The sequence below is a fragment of the Sesamum indicum genome, linkage group LG2, assembly GCF_000512975.1.
Source record: "Sesamum indicum cultivar Zhongzhi No. 13 linkage group LG2, S_indicum_v1.0, whole genome shotgun sequence".
Lineage (NCBI taxonomy): Eukaryota > Viridiplantae > Streptophyta > Magnoliopsida > Lamiales > Pedaliaceae > Sesamum > Sesamum indicum.
The window spans coordinates 858,368-877,913 of NC_026146.1; the positions used below are offsets into that span (position 1 = coordinate 858,368).

General features: G+C 37.9%; 2 protein-coding genes across 3 annotated transcripts; one reads left to right on the forward strand and one right to left on the reverse strand.

Annotated features, from left to right (window-relative positions):
• Nucleotides 3,424-10,426, forward strand: LOC105176001 (ABC transporter G family member 25). Its single transcript, XM_011098665.2, is given in 4 exon segments — nt 3,424-3,760; nt 3,955-4,598; nt 4,600-4,778; nt 8,839-10,426. Coding segments are annotated over 4 exon segments (1,959 nt in total). The 5' UTR covers nt 3,424-3,637; the 3' UTR covers nt 9,852-10,426.
• LOC105175976 (ATPase family AAA domain-containing protein At1g05910) lies at nt 10,364-19,350 on the reverse strand. 2 transcript variants are annotated; one of them, XM_011098654.2, is made up of 12 exons: nt 19,216-19,350; nt 17,629-17,883; nt 17,285-17,386; nt 15,652-17,135; nt 15,324-15,516; nt 15,052-15,240; nt 14,789-14,931; nt 13,504-13,746; nt 12,395-12,581; nt 11,814-11,879; nt 11,475-11,724; nt 10,364-10,765 (listed from the first exon to the last, which is right to left on the reverse strand). In XM_011098654.2, exons 2-12 carry the CDS (start codon nt 17,839-17,841, stop codon nt 10,401-10,403), a joined length of 3,435 nt encoding a protein of 1,144 aa, XP_011096956.1. In that variant the 5' UTR covers nt 17,842-17,883; nt 19,216-19,350; the 3' UTR covers nt 10,364-10,400. The 2 variants fall into 2 exon arrangements, with proteins under 2 accessions (XP_011096956.1, XP_011096930.1); XM_011098628.2 differs by having other exon boundaries at nt 15,324-17,135.

A 19,546-nucleotide genomic window follows, 5' to 3' on the forward strand; every position in this document is an offset into this window, starting at 1 on the left:
ATTAATTATACGACTAGTGATTTGTTCTTTTATGGAACAAAATTGATTTTGGTAGTAGGTTAAATAATATCATGTAATGTATACTAGCAATCCACAGCATACTCGATGTGTACGTAAATTAAAGTATTTAAATTTATAAATAATTAATATTTTTATTGATAAGTTGGTTATCAATTATGGGATAGTGGCTTGAGAAAGTTCGAGAGGTATTTTAGTAAATTCATACAAAAAATATTGATATTATTATTATGACCAAATTTTATTGAAGGAAAGAAATGAGTTAAATAGTAGATTTGAATATTTAAAAGTTGGTACGACAACAAAATTTTCTTTTTATAATTGTCTAGAATCTATACTATATATAAAAAAAATGCATTTTTTCTATTACAAACGGCGATTGTGGCGCCGCGACTCCAATTTTATTGTTATGCCGATAATACCCCTAAATTTATTTTCTTTTCTTTTTTTTGTCGCTTGCTTTCTTTTTTGTTTATTTTTTCAAAAAAATGTGATGTGCCACTTTATAATATTGTCTCTCATTCATAATATATTTTAAAATATGAAATATTATTTATCTATATATACTTTTATAAAAGATAACCTTATATTGTCGTACCAATTTTTAAATACCTACCCAAATTTGCCCCTAAATTCATTTTTTGTCTTATGACAAAATTGGATTAGAATAGTAATTTATCCCTTAATTCATGTTTTTCTTTCAACCCGCTACTCCATATTTCTCTCACCCATTCTCTCACCTTACCGTTATTTTTTCTTCTTACAAACTTATTTCTTTTTTCTCAACTCACACTTTTTGTCGTTTCACTTGATGTTATATATATATATATATATATACACACACACCAAAACACATATATAATTTAAACACAATTAATGCATATTAACATTTTAGGTGAATTACATTAATACCCTTTGAGGTTAGGCTAATTTACACAAACATCCCCTATCTTTTATAAAATGATAGCTACGATCTTTGAAGGGTGTTAGTGTAATATCTTTTAGGGAGTGTTTGTATAAGTTTTGCATTTGAATAGGTTGTGTAGTTGCGACTACAACTATAATCTCTAAGGTTGTAGTTGTAATTTTTGCAAAAAAGAATAGAGTATTGTATATTTTTGGACGTAATTTCAAAAGGTGTCAGTATTATTTACTATAATATTTTTATTATAAAATTTTTTATTTGTTCACACATCACATGCGTGCATGAAGTGCTAGTTATATATAAAGGGAAAGAACGTACCACGATGACTAGTGTATAAAATATAGAGTTGAAGGGCAGCTAAAAATAGCTTAAACGGCACGTACGTTTATAAATAGTAATAGGCAGTGAGTAAGTCATGAATTTCTGAACCCCTCTCCTTAAAAAGCAACGGAAAAGCCGCTTCCTCCATTCATCTTCTACTATCCACATACATTGAATTCGTTATACAATCTGCCAAACACTCCTCACCCTCCCTGCTATTTCCCTCACTCTCATAATAATATCTATTCATCTATATTGATGTAGGTTGCACAATTTGGGGTCGGGTTGCTGGACCTGTTACCCTGAGATCGGGTCTGAATTTTTTTTTTGAGTTTTCTACGAGTGGATTCTAAGAACAGAATACACGTTAGGCTTGCTGGGTAGCCCCCAGCTAAGAACCTTCGATGCTTAAGTTAGAAAAATGGGGTCGAAAGCGATCAACAGAGAGTGAGTGAGATCAAGAAATGTGATAAATCCACTTGCCTATAAATGTTCATAAATGCTGGTTTTTATAGTGTACGGTACCGCTTAAGATCTTGCCACGTGGCATCATCTGGTGGTTCGAGTGTCAGGTGATCCGACGATTATTAGAGTGGGTGGGTCAATCGGACCGCCCGACCTGTGTCTTCATGCGGATCCTACCCTTTATTGTAAATTTCTTTAAAATGGAAGGGTAATTTGATCTTTTGGTAATTATCCTCATCATATATATATATCCGCACCGCAAATTCTAAATCAAATTGAATTTGATCAAATTTAAATTTATTACACGACATGTTTAATAAATTTGTTATGAAATTCATATATAGTTTAGAGAGAGGAGCCAGTATCGACTAGGTTCACCTAAATCGAGTTTAAGTAATTTGATATATATATATATATATATATATGATGTTTGAATTGTTTTTGATTTGGAAGGGATGGAGTGATGTGATTAATAAACCGACTAACCAATACTAAAAAATTAAAGAGGATGGTTACTCAGAATCAATGTACGTACGTACCACCCACCCCACAATATCATTAATCTTCATTAACAAATTAAACCAATCAAGTATGATCAGTACCCCCCCCCCCCCCCCCCGACCCTGATTACGTCACAGTCAAGCCCACAACAGAAACCCTACCCACCTACCCACCGCCACCCTCCTCCAATTTCCAGTCGGACCTTAATTTCATTCTTCTACAATTGACTGTAATTAGGAGAGTCGATGATGATCAGTAGGGTCTAATAATTATAAATCTCTCACTCTTAAATTATTATAGATTATGAATTTTGTGGTACTATAAAATTTATATATTCGAAATCCCGAAAAATATTCACCAAATGACATGTCTAGAATACAATTGCATTAGATATAATTTAAAAATAAACCCACATACATTACACATATATAAATATAATATTAGTATGCACCTAAGTAATACCAACATGTAATAGAAATTTAAAAAAAAAATAAAAAATCCTTCTAATATAAAGAGTGAATTTATTTGTTGGTGACCATTTTTGGGTTATCCCCCATTTCACCAACCTAACACTGTACAACATAACTCACATATGCATTTTCATGTACACAATTAAACCCATATGCATAGAGAGAGAGAGAGAGAGAGAGTTCTGTATCTATTCCCACTACCCACTACTAGGTTGAGTACAGTGAATATATGTATGATGATCATGTCATTCAATTAATGTTTCTGATCTTTCCCCATAGAATTAGTGGCTGTTGGCCTCTACCCTTAATTTCTCTATTTTCTTTTTGCAAAATGGATATTTTTTATCTGAATTAAATTTTAATAATTATATATACTAATTACACAATAAATATAGTATATTTATTATATAATTAATTTAAATTAAATCAAATTCAATCTGAATTAAAATTTTTCCAACAAAACCCTTATTTCTAACTTCAAACTAGGAACGAGAAGACAGCTAAATTTAGTTTAAAAGGTATAATTAATAATAGCAACGGCGGCAATCATGCATTGTTGAATGTGGACGGATGAAGAAAGAATCCTGTAAGAAAAAGGGGAGAGACAGGTGGCTTTGTGGGTTTAGTGCCACGTAGCACGTGTGGTTCAGTTTGACGTGGCACGCATTGGGGGCTGAAAACCAAATAAATAGAGGTGGGAGCAACTGCTTCCTCTCTCACTTTGTTTCTTTGCAATTACAATTACAATTCTCTCTATAGTTTTCGCACTGTTAAAATTTCTCTCTCCTTTTCCCCAAAATTGACATCCAATACATACTTTTTCAACTGTTTACCTTTTTGCTCATTTGCCAATTGCAATCCTATCCTTCACCCTTTGTTTGGATTAGAGAGGGGGGAAAAAGAAAAAAAGAAAAAGTGAGAAAAAGACAAGAACACAATGCTGGTGTCTGGTGAAGCAGCAGAAGCCTCTCCCAATGGAGGACATGAATGCTCCAAACACTACTTACCTAGGGATCTCAACTTTCACTCTTCTTCTTCTTCTTCTCCAATCACCCTCAAGGTACTACTTATCATTAACATTGTACAACTACTGCTAACGTTGCTGAGTTCAAAATTATAGCTAGTATCCAAGAACTTGATCAAAGACTACAAACACATGATTCAAAACTGGTCAAATGGTTTTAATATTCCTTGGTTTTGTCGACTACCTGTTTGACTTGCCTGAATTCTTGTTTTTCTTTGTGTTTTGTGCAGTTCTTGGATGTTTCTTACAGAGTCAAGTTGCATGACACTACTGCCAAGTCAAGAACCAGCACCATAAGAAACATGTTTGGCGGCAGCCCGACGCCATCGTCGGACGTTGAGAATCCGGCGTCGGCTGTTCACCGCCATCAAGAACGGACGATTTTGAATGGCATCACTGGCATGGCGGCGCCGGGGCAAATCCTAGCCATCTTGGGGCCTTCCGGCAGCGGCAAATCAACTCTGCTTAACGCGCTTGCTGGTCGACTTCACCATGGGCATGGCCTGACCGGAACAGTCCTCTTCAACAACCGGAAACTAACAAAACATGTCCTGAAAAGAACCGGTTTTGTCGCACAAGATGATGTCTTGTACCCGCATCTGACAGTCCAAGAAACCCTGGTCTTCTGTTCACTGCTCAGGCTCCCAAGTTCCATGGCCAAAAACGACAAGATCGCCGTCGCAGAGTCGGTGATATCTGAACTGGGTTTGTCCAAATGCAAAGACACAATCATCGGGAACAGTTTCATACGTGGGGTCTCCGGCGGCGAGAGAAAAAGAGTGAGCATAGCACATGAGATGTTAGTAGACCCGAGTTTGTTGATCTTGGACGAGCCCACTTCGGGGCTGGACGCCACGGCGGCGTACAGACTGGTGGCCGGTGCATCAGCCATCGAGCCGTGTTTACCAGATGTTCGATGGACTGCTGGTGCTGTCGGAAGGGAGATGCATATACTTCGGCAAAGGGTGTGAGGCGATGGGGTACTTTGAGAGCGTGGGGTTCTCGCCCAGCTTTCCCATGAATCCTGCTGATTTCTTGCTTGATCTCGCTAACGGTATGTTGTCCTTATCTTACCATGTATGTTATCTTGTCTGCTCTTTCTACACCTATTCGTATATGCATTTTGCTTAAATATGTCTGGGTACTAGGAAAAATTATGCAAAATTAATGACAGAATGAGACCGATCTTTTGTGTCTATCTTGGCACAAAATCCGTCCCAATTTCACTCCTGGTCCCCTAACTAATTCACGGCGATAAGCAGAAAATAATTCAAATTTGCAGCTCTTCTGATTCTTGACCTTGCATTCGACGCCCTCGTCTTCCCATCACGTCGAAACATATATTTAATGAATTATTTAACATAAATTTTAGGGTAAATTACAACCACTTTCTATAAGGTTTGCAATAATTAATTACGAATATTCTCTTATTGTTTGATAAAATTACGTAATTCTTGAATAGATGTATGTAATGTCAGCTCTGCTTTTATTGTATCTTTTTATTTTTTTTAAAAAAATTTAAAATTTATAAAAAATCGAATAGAATGAATGGAAAAATTTTATAAATTATAAAAAATTATCCACTCAGTCTATAAAAAATTAAAAAATAAATAAAAATTATAGTTTTTGATCCACAAGGGCATTTTGGTCAGTTAACCAATAATTGTTAGACGAGCCGTTAAAATAATCAGGAGATAGTGGTAATTTTTCAAACAACGAGTTGTATTCGTAATTATGCTAAATTTCAAGGGAGGTCATTATAATTTATCTTAAATTTTATGTTTTCCTGGGATATTTTGGTAGCTGCTTGAAGTGAAGTAGTATGCATTTAATGATGTTTAGATGATGTTTGTAGTATAAGTTAAAGAGTAGACAAGGCACGTATGGACCATGGTGTAAGAGAGGTCACACCAGGCTCTTTAGAGCAACAGGAATTAATTAGTCTCACCTTTTGTACCATAACATGGTCTTTTTATACTGTCATTGTCGGCATTATAATGGGCCACCTTCATTAAAATGGGTCTTTTTATACTGTCCAAGAGTCGACACTAGTTGACATAGCCAGAAATTTCAAGGTAGACCAAATCTGTCGTTGCAAAACAACTTGTGCAACGACAATAGTGAGAGGTGGTTGTGACAACGATCCCGGACATCATTGCAGCCTCAAATTTAATTTGTACTATAGGTGATTGCATGAATTACGCTACCAAAAATGTAAAGACTAACAAGGAATGGTACTGAAATCCATCTGTATATATCTCTATGTTTTTTGAGGTCACAATGTTGTAGTGCACCACAATGTGGAAATAGATGTCGATTGGAAGAGGGTTGATTTCTTTATAATTCTGGTGAGATGGAAAGGTAGAGACTTTTTTTGTTTATTAAAAATAAAATAATACGAACTGTTGAGTCGTACGTCGAAAAGGGGGAATTTTTATTTTCGGGCTCGACACCACGTGTCCCCTATCTTTTGAGCCTCGGTGGAGTTGGCTTTGCTTTTCACTTTTTTCCTCATTAGCCATGTTCATGGTGTCCACTTTTTCCTATAGTGTGATGATCTTGATGTATATATATTGCTGCTACGACCAAATTGTCGGAAATTAGGTGAGGTTTGAGAGGTTAACACTTGATGATTGAGACAGTCATGTTGGAATAGGAATTTAATCCCATATTTAGATCATTGTTCCATTTATATTATTGGTTGAGATTCTTAAAATTTCTTATGTGCATAGGATATAACATGTAATATCCTTCTCCTAGTTTTGTAAGAGCGTCACTCAGGAAAATTCCAAGAAACAAAAGTAGTATTATTCTCGTTTTTGAGTTTGTTGAGGTGGGATTTGGTGTCGTACTTAGATTCGTTCCGAGTTTTTTAAGCAAAAGTAGTGAGCTAGAAGACATTAAAATGTTGGATCTTAATTCTTGTTGGAATCAATATAATAACACATAGCCAACAAACCGTCTTAACAAGTTCTTACGCTATTCTCCAACAACGTTCGTTCCCAACGGGCCCGTTATATCTTCTCGTTCTTGGATTCTTATGCTAAAATACTCACCAAATTTGTCCTAGCTTAAAAGTTTAAAATGATAATTTTATTCTTGTTATTGGGCTAATATTCGCCATCTTTTCATAATCCATACAGTACTCGATCTGCCATTTCAATAAAGTAGATGTGCATTATTGAAATGCCAACTTTAATGTGATGGATTCAATTATTTGATGAGATGATCTATGGGGACATAAAGTTGACAATATGGGTTGATTTTGTTGACTGATCATCATAGTGAAAGGATTCAGACAGTGACATGTTATGGCTCTCCTTCAGAACACCATTTCATAATTCTTGACTAGCTAGCACACACACACACACACATGAGCTTGTCTATATATACATGTATATACATGATGTCTTGAAGTGGAGTGGAGTGGCTGCACTAGGTGTGGCTGCCCCGTCCCACCTCAATAATCTTTTAAATTTTTGGATTGGCACATATACACACAACATCACTTCACAATGAATGAGTGGATGGTGTAGAGATTTTCAAATCCAATCCATGTCCCATTCTTCTCCTCAGAATGAGATAAGAAATCCTATACTTATCATGACTTGGTATGTCTATAAGCAAAACATCGGTCCCGTCTTTCAAGATTGTAAGATTTACTTAGGAGCATGAATGTAGTGGAAAACGAGGTAGTGACCCGTTTAACAACATAAGTGGTATGTAGAAAAGTCGTAATTGTGCATTGAGTTTGTGCTAATAGCATGATTCGGGTAAAATCTTCAAATTCGAGCACCTGAAATGCTTCCCAACCATCGATAGTGAAAATTTAGGTCATAACTTGGTGTAGAAGAGCATAAGGATGGATAATGTGGCTTCGACAAGGAGGATTTTCTTAGACTTTAATTTTTTGTCCTTTGTCTAGTTTTAGTTGTCAAGAATAGATTAGTGGGACATGTCACTAAGCTTATTGCTTAAAGAATGATAAATTAAGCACTGTGGCAGAGCTTTTTGACTTGTTAATATTTTGTTAATTGTTTAAGGTTGTTCTGTTTAGAGCATAGAACAAAAAACTAAGTAGGATCCCTTCTGTTAATTTCTCGTTGGAGCAATTATGATCATGTGGAAAGTATGACAACATTGCTTGCGTCGGATACCATCTAACTCGAACAAGGTGGTGGAAATATGATTCCTTTCTGTAAGAATATCAATATGATTTGTCCTGCATGGCTCCACAAGCCCCTCAACACTACACACACACACAAACACATGTGTTGAATCTTGTTTCTGCATAGACATCTGACATATTTACTTTCATAACTTGATCCTAATAATCAGAGGTCTTTCCTGTTTTCGATATGCTGTGAGGGGTTGTTTCTAAAACTCTGGTATATGCCCGATTCAGACAAAGTTTCTGAACAACGTAGATATCTGAATCCTCACAGCAGTTTCTCTGGTAAAATTATTACGAGAAAAACAACCATGTGCTGATCTCTTTGTTCGAGTTATTTTATTACAACCTCTGATCTGGAAAGTGTCTCCCCACCTCTTTCTTTAATCAAATGAAACTCTCTTTGTACCTTAATCCGGTAAGAACACCACGTGTTAGTGTGCTCCTCAGATGAAGTCTCCGTCCCACTAGATAATCTATTCGTGGTTAAATTAATAAACTTTGAAACTAAAGGAAGTGGAGATGGTGGCCCAAATCCATTAGCAGCAGCATTATGTTGAGTGGACTCCCACCTCACCACCAACATGGAACAGCTCTAATTAGCTAGCCTCTGTTACTATCGAGTATCATTAATAATTCTTGAATATCTTGCTAATTACGTAAGAACACAGTGGTATAGATTAATATCTGTTGCATTAACTTCTGCACTTACATTATAGGAAGAAGCAGCTAAAACTGATGATCTGCTCCTGTCATGGCTGAACCTTAGTGGTAGAAATAGTTTAATTGACACAAAGACTTAAGTTTCTAACTGATGTAAAGTTTATGACAACCGGACTGTCGGAGCCAATGCATAAACACATGTTATTCTAGGACCTCTGTTAGATCATGTAGACTGGGAAATATGATTTGTAGTGTGCTGAATCCGTGTTTGTGATTGCAGGGGTATGCCAGCTTGACGGTTCAAGTGAGAGAGAGAGGCCGAATGTGAGGCAAGCCCTTGTATCGTCTTACAATAATTTATTGGCACCAAAGGTGAAAGCAGCTTGCATGGAGACCCCAACTCTGGTGGCAAGAGATAGGACGGTTGCTGGAGATCCTATTACAAAAGATTACACCTGCACCAGTTGTTTTTCCACTTGGTTCAATCAATTCAGCATTCTGATCCAAAGAAACCTCAAAGAGAAAAAGCACGAGACGTTCAACTCCTTGAGGGTTTTTCAAGTTATAGCAGCCTCATTACTAGCCGGTTTCATGTGGTGGCATTCAGAGTATCGAGATGTGCAGGACCGCCTTGGCCTTCTTTTCTTTATCTCCATCTTCTGGGGAGTCTTTCCCTCTTTTAATGCGGTATTCACCTTTCCTCAAGAACGAGCCATTTTCATGAAGGAAAGGGCGTCTGGTATGTACACGCTGTCGTCCTACTTCATGGCACGAATCACGGGAGACCTGCCGATGGAACTTGTCCTCCCGACATTGTTCTTGTCGATAACATATTGGATGACAGGGCTTAAACCAGAACTCTCTGCTTTTGTCCTCACACTGATTGTCGTGCTTGGTTACGTCCTTGTTTCTCAAGGGCTTGGCCTCGCCCTTGGTGCTTTGATCATGGATGCCAAGCAGGCATCTACTGTGGTAACTGTCACAATGCTGGCGTTTGTTTTGACAGGAGGCTACTATGTGCACAAGGTACCGTCTTTCATGTCATGGATAAAGTATGTTTCTACCACATTTTACAGCTACAGGCTTCTCATTGATGTCCAATACGGAGAAGGGGAAGGTATTTCTTCGTTGCTTGGTTGCTCGGGTGGAGGACGGGATAGGGCCACCTGCAAATTCATTGATGAAGATATTCGTGGTCAAATCCACCCAGCAATGAGTGTGGGCATAATGTTGATCATGTTTGCAGGATACAGATTGCTGGCCTATATCGCCCTTAGGCGGATTAGAGCTTGAGAGAAGGTTCCCTATGTTAGAAGAATCCTAATGTAACATCAGATGACGGTAAGGAGGAGGAATCACTGAGTCTGCTGAAAGAGCTTTGGAGAGTGAAGTTTAATATCACTGAGTTTGCCTGTGGGCTTCGAGCTAACTGTATGAAGGAATTTAGGAGAAGTATTAGTCTGGATCAGGAGCTATAGAGAATTGTACGAGAGTGACTCTTCTCAATGTTATGGGGCTAAACTGGGAAGCTATAGCCCTTTAATGTTAATCAAGTAAATACACTGCAAAATCTATGTTTTCTTCTCTTCATAATTGAGGTAGATTGTAACTTAGCCTCGAGCAGCTTGAATTTCTTCTGGCTTAAATTTTTACTGTTAGTCAAGACGTCAAACCTTATGCTCAAGAACCTAAACCGTATGCTGGACTTACCAATAAATGAACTTACAAAATTAGATAGATAGAGAGAGAGAGAGAGAGAGCTTGATCTTTGACACTTTAATAAGTGATATACTCGAACCCCATCATGTTGGAAAATTGTATTTTGAATCTAGAAGAATGTAATCAGAACTTGGACCGATCCTTGGCAAATTCAAACAAGAAACTCAAAATTGAAGCTTTAAGATCTTCGATCTTAGCCTTGCTTTTTGTTTCAAAAACGCCCTTCATTACACGTGCATACAGTCTTTCAAGCTGTGGAACGCCATAGTCTTTTGAATGCTCCAAAAGAAGCTGCTTGATGAACTCAACTTGACTGGAAAGCTCTCCATCAGTCATGGTAACATCCTGCGTACAATCAGGATTTTCAGTCTGGTTGCTGTTGGTTGCTGGAGTTTCTGGAATTTGCTCATCTGTACTATTCACTTCAGCATCTTCAGATGGATTAGGCGGAACTATATCATGCTCTGATCCCTCTTCTGCCACCAAAACTGATGTGCAAACAAGGTCCCAAGTAATATGCCATTCCCAAGAAATGCAATTAAACACTATTCCAGGTAAAAAAAGTTCGACACATATGCGTAAAATATAACTAGTAGTTGATTACATGACCCATAACAAATATTGATCCTATGATGTATATGTAGTTTATTAATTACGGCACTCAATTAAATAACCAAAAGGCTAGTTATCAAGCTAAAGTGTTTTCAGAGTGAAACTGCAAGAACATGCATGCAAAACATGAATAAGCAGCGTCTCCACTTTTGTATTTCTCATGTTTCCATTTCCTTTTTATTTAACAAGGTAGGGGTGGACTAGTGGGCTGTCCCACCTGCAGCCACCCATTGTTCAAATAGAAGGGAAGGGCAAGGGGGCCTCCAGCACCTAGAGTTTCTAGTCGTTGCAAAGCCCATTCTTATCAGACACCGAATTGTGATTTTAAATGATGAATTGCAAAGCCCATTCTTATCAGACACTGAATTGTGATTTTTAAATGATGAAAACAGAGAGATCTTGATATCTAAATGGTTATAGCTAGCCATAACTACACAAACCAAACAAAAAGATAGGAATCAATATTCGCACCCCAGAAAACACCACACCACATCCACTGTTCTTACTCAGCAGTACACAGTGAATGGTGGAGTTTCAGTGGCTTATTTGGAGTGCAGATAACAACTACTGTAAAGAAAATGATACCTGTTTGAGAAGCATCGACATGTTTCTTCTGCCTTTTGATTGCTTCATAGCTTTGATCTAGATTAACTTCAGGCTGGACATTACGGAGTCGGGCACTAGCCCTAGTCATAGACATCATCTGGATAACAGGAGCTTGCGACACTGCAGACCCACCTATATCAACAGACAAGGAGACAGGACCTCCTTCATCTGCTATTTTGTCACAAAACGCAATCAAGGAGGGATCCATCTGGGATAGCATACCATGCACCTGAAAAAAGTGAAATCCTCCTTACATCAAATGAAGCTAGTGCAGCCTCCAGTTAGAAAAGTAAAGCCGTAACTGGTGCATGAACTTACAGCATCTCGAAGTTCATAAGCTCTACTAACGATTCTTGCTCCATTGTAATCATCCCCGTTATATTTCTAAATTGCAATCAGTGAAATGATGTTTAGATAAGCACTTATAGTTACTGCAGAAACAGTACAAGAGCTCCTCATACAGAATTCACAAACAATGTGCAATAGTAAACATCTGATGAAGTCAAATCAATCAGCCTTCTGTTAATGTTCATGACCATTAGCATCATACCAGAGATGCCTGGCCTTGCCCCTAAACAAGATCCACTTTTATGTGATTTCAAATCTCAGTGGCACCCCTGGCATACTTTTTAAGTTCATCTTTTGTATCAATGGCTACAGAAAGCCTAAGTTGAACTTCAGTTAGTAGATCACTAAAGCTAGTACAACGATTTTTACTCGTAGACAGAGTAAGGGCATTTAAACCCCTTGTATAGAACATCTTGATGCATTAACCATTATCTCAAAATAGTAGAGTAACCACCTCCTGCTGTACATTGTCAATGTTTCTATTCCAATTCAACATGCAAGGGATTGATCATATTTGCAACTTTAGTCACCAACCTAAGTTGAACACAAACCTTGGCATTAGTTAGAATGAGATCGAAATCCTCGAGGAATGATTTACATGTGATATACTTTCCACTGTCAACTCGCTGCAGTAAAGTAGCAATGTCCATAGGATTCTGGATTATTGCATGATAGTTTGGTGCGTCTTCATCCATGACTGGATAATGAAAGGCACTGAAACGTTTATCGTAGAGCATCCTGCCGTAAAGAATCAAAGAGAAATGAATCAGAAATTTATGAGATAATATGAAATGGCCCCTATTAAAGCATATTGATCCAACCAACTGTAACATGTGAAAATAACAATCTTAGCCCAGGACTTGACAGCATAATTCTACAAACTAAGGAAGACATGAGAGAGAGGGAGAGGGAGAGGGAGAGAGAGGTCTTTTTAATATTTTCCTTTTTGGTTCTTTTCAATGTCCCTTCTCATCTGATGCAGGAACTGAATCGGATGTAAAAGAAAGTACTGATTCGTCCATCTAATGTTTGAATACATTACTCAACTAAAACACTCATCAATCAGGTGTCAAGTAAAATGGCTTAGGCATAAGGCATCCTGTATATATTAACTCATACAAGAGCAGAAAGCATTAATAAAGGCAAATATACAAAAATAATAGTGACAAGGATACCATCCTTGTATTTACAAGAACATAAAACAAACTCGATATTCTTGCATCTTCCTTTTGTGGTTCGTCAATAACAAGATGAGGGCAATCTTTCAATTTCTCATTTATGTGGTACATAATAACTTGATGGTGGCAATATCTAATCTGATATCATAATTCACTGACAGAGTGAATAAACTAAAAGATAAAGTACAAAAATCAATACGCGACTCAAATTTGGAAAGAGATCTTAGGGTGCTCGACTTCTCCGAACTATAAATTTTAGTCATTATAGAGGTAAAACATAGGTAATATAAAATATATCAATATCAATAAGGTGTTTTGATATCTATATGGGAGTCCATAGAATAGTAACATTTATGATCAAACTAGCAAAAGGTTTACATCAGCCAACTGTTACACAAGAATACCAGGTGGCAGCATTGGAAGAAGAATGTGGTATATATGAATTTGACAAGAAAAAAACAGCAAATAATCAGCTACATCACCGGTTACAAACATCCCGAAGGCACATGCGCAGTCGGCGAAGAGCATGACCCTGAGCTTCAGCTTTGGCCCTTAACTCAGAGGCCTTCGGTGATGTAGCCACTTTTGGTGCTTTTGGAAGTTCAGGAAGGCCCTTACAAGCTGAATCCTTGACCAGACGTTCAGATTGTACAGACAATGCTGCTTCTATCAAACGATCAAAAAACAAAGATCTATCTTCGGTTGATGGTGAGATCAAATGAAAACTGTCAAAAAAAACAATAGCAATTATAGCATACTGTATCTTCATTAAAACAGCAGTGCCAGAAAAAGTGATTGTTGTCACAAAAGAAATAAAAAAAATACAGGAAAGAGAAACACAATTACAAATTCAAATCCAGTGACAGCACACATAGACATGAAAATTGCCTCAAAAAAAGGAAACCACCATTTTCATATGCTAGCACCACAGATAATAAAAATGCAACCAATTCTAGAAATAAAAAGTCAAGAAGACAACTATATTTTCCGCTGGTTGAAGCAGATGAAATGAATCAAGATCACAAGCCCTAGAATAGATTACCAGAGGCAATCAGCTATACTTTTCTCAGTTACACCAGAGGCCTCTCTTTCATTAAGATATGGCTAGAGCTGTGAAGGAGGAACCTTCAATGCACATAGTTGCCTGAAATATATTTTACTATCTTATAGGAGTCTGTTATTTAATGGTAATTTATCAAACAGATTTTGCATTTTCTAATTTATACTGTTGCAGCAATAGGCAAATAAAACTTTCTGATCCATGTCAGTTTTAATTGGCATTCTTGCAATCATGGAAACACTATGCTACTAAGCAAAACAATCCGTATTCCTAAGTTTATAGGAGAGTGGAGATTGGAAATGGGGAGAAGAGTAAGATTCAAGATGTGAGCTAACATTTTAGTGTAAATAGCAAAAGTAACTTTAGTAGCATCAGCAAGAAATATAGAAGAGATCCCAAGACATCAAAGAAGTTAAAAATATTCATCATCAGAAGCGAATCATACATAACTAACTCCAACCCCGAATGAACATTATGAAACAATATCGATTCTCCCAACTAAATAAGGTTCCTAGCTTTGTCGAGTTAAGTGAAAACTGATTCAAACCACGGCAATTAACATATATACTGAAACGAAAGGCAAAACTTTAAAGAATAAAACAATTGAATATGCACTGGCAATTAACTTGATGCAGCAGCAAGTTAAGCAGAATCATCAAAATATCGAGGTGTTAGCAATAGAAAAAAGAGATTTTGAAGACACATACACATTGCGGTCAGAGAATATTGAGAATGGACTATCACATATCTCAGCGAGTGGAGTGGTGGATGTTCCCAATAGTAATATAGGCAAGTCTGATGGTAATTCTTCCAACAGTGTCTGCAGTACAGCCCTAAGTTGATCGTGAGCCTGAAAGTGCATAAATGTTTCATATCATTTATTGTAGCAGAAAACTGAGCAATAATGACCTGGTAAAAGAAATGAAGGTGCTCCAAATAATCTCTAAAACATAAATAAACATGCACTCACGCTCTCCCACCAAAGGTTGAATTGAGGCAAATACAGGACTGACGGTGTTGTTCTCCTGGCTTCACTAAAGACGTGCACCAATGCCTCCTCTGGTGTTTTGGCACCAGGATCAGAAAGTAAAGATGGTAGTGCGAGAGAGTGAACAGGAAATTTCTCCAGTTCATGTAAAACAGCTGGCCCAATATGGTCCTAAAAAACTAAAGCAGTAAGTATACTTAGTCATGTGAGAGCTTTATAGTGGTTAATGCAAAAAAAGGTTAGGATATTTTTACCAGTCCGACACCATCATCACCGTGGAGCAAAAGCCTAGGCCGATAGACAAGAGAAATAGCGGATCCATAGCAAAGCATCGAAAGCTTGGTGACCTCTGATGAAACTGTTTGAGCAGGGAAGATGTCAGAAATAATATTCATTGCTGTTTGCAGGTGTCTTTGTAGGCATGGTGAAACAACAGGTGACAATGGCCTAGAGTTCACAATGGAGCCTCTGTGAGCAGCTGGAGTGATTGTGGACATAGCCTCGACAAAGTGGTACTTTTCCACCGTCACAGCATCAACATCTATTAAAAATTTGTCATCACTAGTGTAAACTTGAGGATACCTTTCGCGAAAAGCACGTATAGCAGCTTCAGTGCATAGAGCCTTTAAATCAGCTCCACAATATCCCACGCAACTAGCTGCAAGCTCCAACTTTAGCTCCTTTGAAGGAGGTTGCTTCCACTTACGAGTATGTATATCTAGAATTTCAGCACGTGCTTCACAGCCAGGCAAGGGAAAGTTGAACTCACGATCAAATCTCCCAGGACGCCTCAAGGCTCCATCAATGGCATCAACTCTGTTGGTTGCTCCAATCAAGACTACTTGTCCACGAGAATCAAGACCATCCATTAAGGCAAGTAAAGTTGATACAATTGAATTATGAATTTGCTCTTGCTTGCTAGACCTAACAGGAGCAAGCCCATCTATTTCATCAAAGAAGATTATAGAAGGCTGGTTCTTTTGAGCTTCTTCAAATAACAATTTCAATTGTCTTTCAGCTTCGCCTACCCATTTGCTTAGCACATCGGCACCCTTTCGCATATAAAAGCTGACTTTCTGCCCAGCCTTTGAAGCAGCACATGCCAATGCTCTAGCAATCAATGTTTTCCCTGTGCCAGGAGGACCACATAATAAGACTCCTCTAGGTGGGGTAATGTTGTAGCTAGCAAAAAAGTCTGGATATAACAGTGGGAAGAACACCATTTCCTTCAAAGCATCAATGTACTCAGACAGACCACCTATATCATCAAAACTTACAGTCTCATCAATTTGAACAGGCTGAATATCAGCCCCACCTTTGGAACTTGGACCAGCAGTTTGGATGCCAGAAGTCAAATTAGAGAGAGCATCATTTTGATGACCCCAACCGGAGGCAGCAATATTTAAACCCCATGAGGTTGTCCCTTGCATGTCTAGTCCCCCAAGTAGCCAAGGTGGCCCAGTCCTGCTGCCACCTCTCCCCCAAGGGATTGGCGGACCTTGATCAAGTTCATCTACTAGAAGGGAATCATCAGAGTCTTCAGCTCGTGTCATGCGGTGACGTTTATGAACTCGCGACCCACCCCTCCTCCCATCCCTGCCTACTTTCGTTCCCATTCCTTGATGAAGTATTCTACGGGGAGATCTTGGCATTTGTTTACTTTGCTCGATAGAGATCCTGCGGACATCAGCACGGTTGCGAAGATCATACCGCCGTCTACCCTCTTGCTCTTCACCTTCTTCATCATCACCATCTTCCTCTCCCTCTTCACCATCATCCTCCCCAGCATCATCCTCACCAGCACCCTCATCTTCACCCTCTCCATCATCAGCATCATTATCCTCCATGTCTTTCCCATTTTCTGGCTCGTCATTTGCCCCTTTCTCATCAGATGTACTTTGTTCCTCGTCAGATTCTATACTTAAACCTTCTCTAGAACCTGCTCGTGAACGTCGAGGTCGAAGCCCTTCCCGGCGAGGTCTTAGCCCTTCGCGACGGGGTGTCAACTCATCTTGGCTTGCACTGTTATTGTTTACTCTGTTCCTAGACCTTCTGTACCTAGGAATCTGAAACAAAGTTGCATATCCTTTAGACTAAAGAAACCATGAAAACAGCCTATCCAATATTGAAAGATTGAAGATTAAAAGCAGCTCAAGCCAGCTAAACCCGATGGACTTATACAAACAGTGCGTTATTAATTGTAAATAAGCCCCACCATTAAGTCGTTATCCTCTGTTCCGGAACTGTCGGTGTATTCTTCAAGATTAATAGGAACCCTCCTCTTCCTAGTAGAGCGCCTAAGATTGGTTGCCACTGACTGCAAACAAGTCCATAGTAACAAATTATGCATATTTTCTGCAGTTAAGTAACTATATATAGTCAATTAGAAAAATGAATCTGTTACTTCAATTTGAAAGGCTTCATTCCAGTAATAACCCATATGATGGTATCATATGAATTACAGCAAGAAAACTAGATCTTGACATCAACATTTACACCAAACAACAAAATCCATGAAAATCATAATTACACGACAGAAGAAATGACAACTTTCCATACATTAGCTTTTGATGATCTCTTTTCCCGCAACATCTTTGCTATTTGCGCAGCTGCAGTCCTTGTTTTGGTCTTTTTCCTCTTAGACCGTATGATAGTAGGAGTGTAATACAAGTATGGGCGATTATAGAACTTTGGCCTACTCCTGAGCCTATCACTTGTACGAACTGGCCTTGAGTCAGACCCATCCCCTTCGACTGATCTTTTCGAATACATTGGAAGCAACTACTGTCTTCCCATGAGCTATGAAGAACAGACCTACAATAGCATAACAAGTTTTGAAAGCATCTGAATAAGCAAGAATAATGGAAGCAATATTTCCAACCATAACAGAATACAATTAAACAATAAGTCATCAGCACACACGAATTGGCTACACGACCCAATGCAATTCTCAGAGCGGCTCAAGTATCATTAAGTTTCTCACAAATGCAAATGAACATGGCCAGGATATGTCCAGAATCGTAATAGAAGCACATTCGAATTGACAAAGCAGTTACCATCAACTAAGGGAAACTGGTGTTAAGGAAGAACCCAAGCAACATAAGATCTTCATCACATGATCGCCACATGGCCCCATGCTTTTTTCTTTTCAAGTTCCATTTCTAGCATTTTGACCAAGTGAAAATTGTAACAACTTGTTGTCTTACCTATGCTCACTCCAAAGATCCAAAGTAATGTTAGTGGAAACCAGGGCTACTACACATACACATCACATCACCTAGAAACATGAAGATGACAAAAAGTCCTTATCAGATGCCTCAATTAGCCCCGCCTCCATCAAGAAACATATGCTTTAAGCCTAGTGCCTCTTACAGAAGGCGGAATTCTAGAATAAAGGTTGTTGCAAATACATAATCCAAATTTTCTATCTTAAACCAACAGAATAATTCAAACTTTGTATTGATTTGAGAAATACATTTTTGTGCTAACTAAATTAGTTATGAAACAGAACAATCCAAGGACTTCATGATCTTGCTTTTATAATCTTCTTTTACCAAAGCAAAGACAAAATAAAGAATGGTACTTAGAAATCTGAACATCCAAATACTAAGCATAGAAATAATAATCCATTGCCTACTCATTGTCCTTCAAGATTAAAGATCATCATAATTGCAACCAAGCCTACCATCAGTATACAATTTCCCACCTAACAGCAACTTGCATTTAGCCCTAATCGCTGCTATCCTCCAGCTATTTAATTAATTGACAAACAAGAAAGCATCTGGGTTAAAAATAAATAAAATAAATTCAGTCTCACAATATCAAGGATACAAAAAAGCAGTTAAACTATCAATTCCAGAACAAACAATTAACAAATATATGAACGAGATACACAAACAAAGTAACAAACAGCCAATATCGCAATTATGCATCCGCACAAGAGGAGACTGCAAGAGACATTTGCATGCATGCCGTATGCCATGGAATTGGAGAAAACATAAAACAGTAGCTGCAAAATCAGCAGAAAACGTTTTGGAAAATAACAATAAATTTTGCTGGACCTAGAAAAGAGCTGAAAAAGTAGATAATAACAGTAATAGTCAAAATCATTGCAATGAATTTCCAAAAAAAAAATTGAAAATTTACCTTTTGATGATAACTAGCAGTACTGTAAAGACAGAGGTCAGTTGAGAAACTGAAGGAGCGATTGCTGGCTATATAGAGACAGAGAGGGGGAGAGAGGTTTTCCGTTTTCATTTTCTCTTTTCTTTTTTTTTTTTCATTTATATATTTTCTGGGCTGTAGTATTTGTAGGCCCATTTTAATTTTTCTTTTTATTGAAGCCCATAATTAGTCCCAAATATAATTCTTTTGGGCCCAATAATGGGCGTCGCTAGCCCATCTGAGACACCAGTTCACACTGCACGAACCTGAGAATAAAAAACCGGATGTAGTTTCCTTTATAATCTACGCACCA

Excerpts from the sequence above, each read along its gene's own strand:
- LOC105175976 (XM_011098628.2), bottom strand. The coding sequence starts at position 17,841 with ATGTATTCGAAAAGATCAGTCGAAGGGGATGGGTCTGACTCAAGGCCA. Across the intron at positions 13,747-14,788 it reads ATATTCTCTGACCGCAATGT|TTTTCATTTGATCTCACCAT; the intron begins GTATGTGTCTTC and ends TTTTTTTGACAG. Across the intron at positions 11,880-12,394 it reads TCATTCTAACTAATGCCAAG|AAATATAACGGGGATGATTA; the intron begins GTTTGTGTTCAA and ends ATTGCAATTTAG.